At 26.4% G+C, this 6,489-nt stretch overlaps 1 protein-coding gene across 2 annotated transcripts in view; it reads right to left on the bottom strand.

Moving 5' to 3' along the window:
- Positions 1–325: 325 nt before the first annotated feature.
- Positions 326–6,489, bottom strand: part of sd (TEA domain transcription factor 1 homolog scalloped) — a 67,350-nt gene continuing 61,186 nt past the window's right edge. For both annotated transcript variants that reach the window (XM_085809772.1, XM_035355750.2), the window contains exon 11: positions 326–4,383. In XM_085809772.1, the coding sequence (XP_085665898.1) occupies positions 4,270–4,383 (114 nt within the window). In that variant the 3' untranslated portion in view covers positions 326–4,269. The remainder of the gene's footprint in view (positions 4,384–6,489) is intronic.

Genomic DNA, 6,489 nt, shown 5'->3' with positions numbered 1-6,489 from the left:
TTCAAAGGTATTAGTTCATCTCATATATTGTCTCATTAAAGTTAGTTCGTCTCATTCTTTTTTTTACACTCTAATTTTTTTCTCCCATTTTATTTCCAATCTATATCAACATATTCAAATACACTTGTAATTTTTTTTCATTTTTTGAGAAACAAGTCAATTCAAAATACTTTAAAGTAAATGAATTACTTGATAAAAGTTCCTCCGTTAAAAAAAAATTAACATTTTACTTTTTACATTTCTTATGCTTAAGAACTCAAATTAATTCAGTGAAGTAATTTGTAATGTTATCTGCTTCATAATAAAGACAAAGCCAGTCAAGGAAAATAGCAAGATGTATGAATTTTATTTTTGTAGTTGATGATGTGAAAATGTTTGTACACAACTTTATTCCTCAACATTCCAGTTCAAAAATTTGGGTGCAGTTTAAATTCTAACAAGTTCTAGGAATAGTTATTAAAAATACAGGTATTTTATTATTTCAACAGACTAGCTGGAAAAAATTAAACATATTCTAACAGACAATAACAAAACAAACATTTTACATTGGTCATGAGGATTTTAAAATTTGATCATATTTTTAATCTGCACCCAAAGAACATATCTTGCATTAAATAACAAGATATTTATAAATGCATGTACTGAATATATAACCAAAGTATTTATTAGCCTATTATTTTTATCTATATTATACAGACACCTGTCTGATTTAGAAACATTTCAAAATAATGTTTTAAGCAAAATCAGTTATGGCATCATATGAAAAAGTCAAATTATCTCTGACTATTCAGCCACAACTCTTAGTAAATTTTTATAAAATTATCAGAATACCTTATTTAAAATTATTTTCAAATATAATATCAAAGGACTTGCAAGAAGGTAAAAATTTTTAATTACATAAGAAGTTCATTATGAGTCATATGAGATTTGGCCCTAAGAAAATGCTCAGAACAAAAATTTTAAAAATACTAATTAAATAGGTTTTAAATTTTAAAAACAAAAAATTAGGAGAAACTGACAAAAACTATTGTATTTAATTATGACAGACACATGCCAGTCAGAAGTTCATATAATAAATGAAAATTTATATGAAATTACTCAGGCACACAACTAATAGATTTATAAGACCAAATTTCTTATACCTAGAATAAAATTTAAAAATTCCTAAAAAATTACACAAGCTTCCATTACAAATTCCAGATATATAAAAATTAGACCCCCCAAAAAAAGAAATGTTTTAATTGACTGTGAAAATACTTGGTTCAGTTAAAAAAAAATTCTAATGTATTTCATGTATTTTTATAATTTGCCTCTTTCAATAAAAATTAAATAAAGATCCTTTCCATAACTGCATAATAAGTTTAATAAAATATAATATACAGTACAATTAAATGATTATTATATATACAGTTGTATAATAAGTACCAATTTTACTTAAATGAATACTGACTTAAATGAATATATTAAAAAAAACAGCTACTTTTAGAGTTTTTTCGGTCCTATTATGTATTGTTCTTTTTCCTCCATATTTCTTTAAAAAAATTTTTTTAAATGAAACGACATTTTAATGTAATTTGGCTAAAGTTATTTTTAATACATTCAAATACAAATTTTATGAAAAAACTTGCTATAGAATAAATTTGCGAATTTTAAGGTAAGTTGTGCCTTTAAACTTACAAATTCTATAAAAATGGATTCCAGCTACATGTTTTGAACATTTCATGAGAAATAACTGAAATGCAATTCGCACATATAACAAAAGTATAATAGCAAAATAAACACATTTAATCTTTTTTTATTATTAAAAAGACATTATTATTTGACACATTACAACACAAAATATAATTTTCTAGCGATATTCAAGATGTTTTCAATCTTTTACTTTTGTATAAAACAAAAATAATACACAGCAGAGCCTTAACAAACATGAGGTACAAAAAGTATAACAAATTCACATAATGTACAAATGATTTTTTCCTCACGAATTAATGTTTTCTATTTAGGGCTTCCAATTCACCAGGGATTTAACCGACTATGGCCACTTAAAAAGACTGTTTTTAGACTCTAATTTTAGTGACATAGGTAATAAGTATTTCAAAATTTGATCATATTTTTAATTTCCACCAAAAGAACATAGCTTGCATTAAATAACAAAAATATTTATAAATATATGTCCTGTACATATTACCAAAAGTTTACGGAGACCTAACTGACTGAGAAAAATTTAACAAATTTTGCTGTAAAAATTTTTTGAAAGTCAAATTACTCTGTCTATTCAGCCCAATAACAACCACTTTACGGCACTACTAAAAGTTTACAACCACTTTTGTCATATAATGATTTAGATAATAGAAAAATTCCAAAACGGCAAAATGGAATAAATAACAAAAATAACATGTATTGTGATCAAATTAATATTAATATAATACTTCAGATAATTTATAATTTATGGTAATTAATAACATTTAACCAAATGATATAAAATGCATTAAAAATTCATGTTATATACACATCATATTCCTAAAAATTTATGTTTATTATGTATTTACTCCTTTTTTTTTTACAGTCCCCTAATTTTTATATATTAATGGGTTTAACTTTTAAGGTTTACTTTTGTAAACTTTATCAAACCGCTAAAATGCATAGCCAGAGTATAACTTTAACAGTCAAGTAATTAAATATAATGAAAAATTATTTACTATTTCCAAAGAGAAAATACTTAGGATTGGAAGCCCTACTTAAAAATCCCTTTGCATATCTATTACCAAACAAACATGCAAGATGTTAAAAGCAGATAGTCTGTGCATTATAGCCCAATTAGATACTTTTAAAATGGAAATGCTTGTTAATATTCTTGCAAGGTCCCCATTATTTATTAAAAGCAACTGATAGGAATAAAAACTTCAATCACACAAAATTAATTTAATGCTGAAAAGAAAGAAATTTAGTAGAGGATTTATAGGATTGTTGATACCGCTCAGCATATATGATCAATAAATACAGTAATACATATTCCAATATTGATACATATGGTAATTTGAATATAATGATAATAAATGCATTTAAATGTTTTAAGAAGGCACTTTACACATTAATAGTATAATACAACCATAATTACTGCCAAAATAAAAGTAGAATATAATAAATAATTAAGAATAGGAATGAAAGACATTTTTAGCCCTATAACAAGATTTTTCATTAATTTATTTTCTTTGCTCAAAACAAATCTCTTTGATCTCAAATAATCCACAGCTTTTGTTTTACATTACATGTAATTTGAAGAAATCAAAACTTTATTCATTTTCACCAACATACGAATTTTTTTTTAATAAATGTCAAGATACACAATAATTTAATAATGATTTACATACAAATTTCAAACCAACTTCTCTTTGGTCAAAGTTACCTTTAATGTGAATGTTATTTCAAAAAATGATCATATATGAAGGCAATCATTACAGCAATTTGGCAAAAATAGCTGGAGAATAAAATTTTATCACTTTTTAATTTGTACAAATTGATAATGTATATTTATTACAATTTTTGTATAAATCTGGCACAAAACTTCTAAACAAAGTTATTTCCAAAATATATAATTAGTCAATTAAAACATTTAATTTTAAAAATTTCTCTTAATGAATCAACATAATTTTAAAACCGAAAGAAATTTCAGTATTGGAAATATTTGTTAAAATACTTTTTAAACAAAGCCTTAACAAGAAGTAATTCCTGGCTAGTACCTCTTGTTGAGTGTTTTTCATTTTCTCCAAAAACTGCATTACCTAGTTTAAGAAATGGAAAGACTTCTGTTAATTAAAAAAGGATAGCTTTCCAGATTAAGTTCTTTTTTATATATATAGCTGCCAAAAATTAAATTCAAAATAATCGTAAGAAAAATCCTTAGAGCTTACTGGGCAAAACAAAGCAGCTAAAAAGTCGAACAAGGGAGTAAAAAAATCTAATATAAAAATATGTACATAGTCAAAATGAGTGACTCACAAATCTACATACAGCTAAAAATGCAGCTGCCCTGATTAGGTTTATGAATTGAAATTGTCATTTAACACGTAAAAACATAGATCCTGCTTCTAAACATGTAAAAATAAAGTCACTATGTTGATATAAAGAGGTTGGAACATTAAGTTCTTTTTGCAATCCAACCACTGTCACTGATGCAGATGATCTCTATATACAAGGCTGCTAGCCATTAAAATAGGCACTCGAGGGAAATGTCAAGGATGATGAATGGACGAAACAAAATACTGAATTTCAGTCTTTTACGAGTCGATAAATGTGATGCTGAGCTCCGTGTTCACTTGTTGAAACTTCAAATACATAAGCAATACATAGCAAAGTCTCTTGTGTATCTCTATTTGTCACTACCTGAAAGGTTTAAAAACAATCAATAAATGTAGAACTTTAATAACATTAGTTACAAATTAACTGAAATATTAGAAGAAATAATGAATATAATTCAAAAAATTTTTAAATGTGCACAATGTAATGTGGTAATGCAACCTTGGATAACCAAAAACTCAGATTAAATGGAAGGCCTATCAAGATAAAGTATTTTGAATGTAAAAAAGTTTATTAACATGCAGTGCCTAGTTAAATTCTCTTGCATATATTGATGAATTTAATATTGCTTAAAAACAAAGGTTACAACACATTTAGCTTTATTTTTATGATGCAAATTTTACTATATAACTATTACACAGAATGGTTTTGCTACAATACTCTTATTTTCCCATATCCTGCAGTTGTTGCAGTATTAATATGCCAGTACATATAATTTTAGTATGCACAACTGTTCTTCTGGTGGCAATTTGATCATCTGATTGAGTAATCTAAAATGGCATTCCACTATTCACATTGTATTTTTATTGAATTACATGGAAAATAGAATATTATACTTAAAAATTTTCTTTAGAATACGCAAAACATCAATTAATTGTTATTTCACTCTGTAAGCATACATCATTTTGCATAAAATCATGTTTGCACAAGACTCAATAAAATGAATCAAATTTAATAGTAACAAATGGTGGGCAAACAATCCCTGCTTAGCATTCAGCTCAACTGCAATACAGTTATTTTTCTGTTTTTCAGCGATCAATTCATGGGAGATCTACATTATTATTCACATTACAAAATGTTTTGACATAAACCAATGGAAAATTGGAACTTGTCCACTAGTTATATTTATATCTTTTCTAGTTTAATTTATGAAACACATTAAAAATCATTAAATTTAAATAAATGTATGTGTATTTTCCGGTTCTGGAAAGTAAGGGAAACGAATGATTTTTTATCAATGGTGAAAGGGGGGGTGTATGAGATAAAGATTGTCAACCACTGTATAGGATTTTCATGTTCTCTGGCTAATCAATTTTCAGGAAAACGTTACATAAGTAAAATAGCAAGCTTGTAATTAAACAAGGCAATATAATATATTTCTTCTTAAAAGTAATTCTTAGACATAAATTTTGTAAATAAGATAACTCTACCCTTCCTGTCTGAAACATCCACATTCTGTCTCATCCACAATGAATTAATAAAGCGTACATAATTTTAGCACATTGTAAAATTTCTCATACATGAAATTAGACAAGGAGGGACATTTCAAATAAGATGTCTTGAAATCACTATCCTCCTAATACAAAATGATTTGTCATGCTGGCTAAAATGCAAGGAAAGTAAGGCTTCTTTACATAAATAAGAAAATATTTGAAATGCATTATGTATATGTATGAAAATATTTGAAATGCATTATGTACGTTTTAAATATTTGAAATGCATTATTACTCTTCCTATGGAATGGAGCTGCAAAACCAGCATTTAGAGAAAAGTTTTTAAAAAAAGTTGCAGAGACTTTATATGCTTTATAAATTACATTGTGCACACACACACACACACATATATATACATATAAAATAAAGTAAAGAAAAAATACTGTTTACACATTTTTATTGGATTTTAAGAACATATTTTTTTTTAAAATCTAAGATTTCAAATAAATATATTTGTTTCGCAAGCTCTTTGCTCTTCATTCCACTTTTGTAAAATAAAATCAAAATTATAATACAGCTGCCAAAATCTCAAGTCACATCCAAAAATTATTTTTCTATTGGGCCTCGTGGCATAATGCCACAATGATATAATGGCTAGTCAGTGAAGGCTCACATTTTCATATTATTGGACTGAGGTTCAAGTCTAGGATTACGTGGGTAATAACTATCACTTAAATTCCTTAGCAGCAAGGGTGTAGTTAAAATCTATACAGCTTGAAGTTCTCTTTAGAGTTTAGCTGGTGAAGAAAGTGCATTACATTTACAATGGTGCTTTAAGTCAAAACTAAGATGAATTTGGCACAGAGCTTTTGCAAGCCTTCCCTGAAATAAGGAAGTCAAAGTCTGATGTTTCAGATAACAATCAAATTTCAAGGATTAGCATATTTAATTATGACAAAACTCATTAGTTTTGTTCACA

The sequence above is a fragment of the Stegodyphus dumicola genome, chromosome X2 (assembly GCF_044657685.1).
Source record: "Stegodyphus dumicola isolate Sdum_Otavi_A_Nest chromosome X2, ASM4465768v1".
NCBI lineage: Eukaryota > Metazoa > Arthropoda > Arachnida > Araneae > Eresidae > Stegodyphus > Stegodyphus dumicola.
This window is presented reverse-complemented; position numbering and strand designations above follow the sequence as displayed.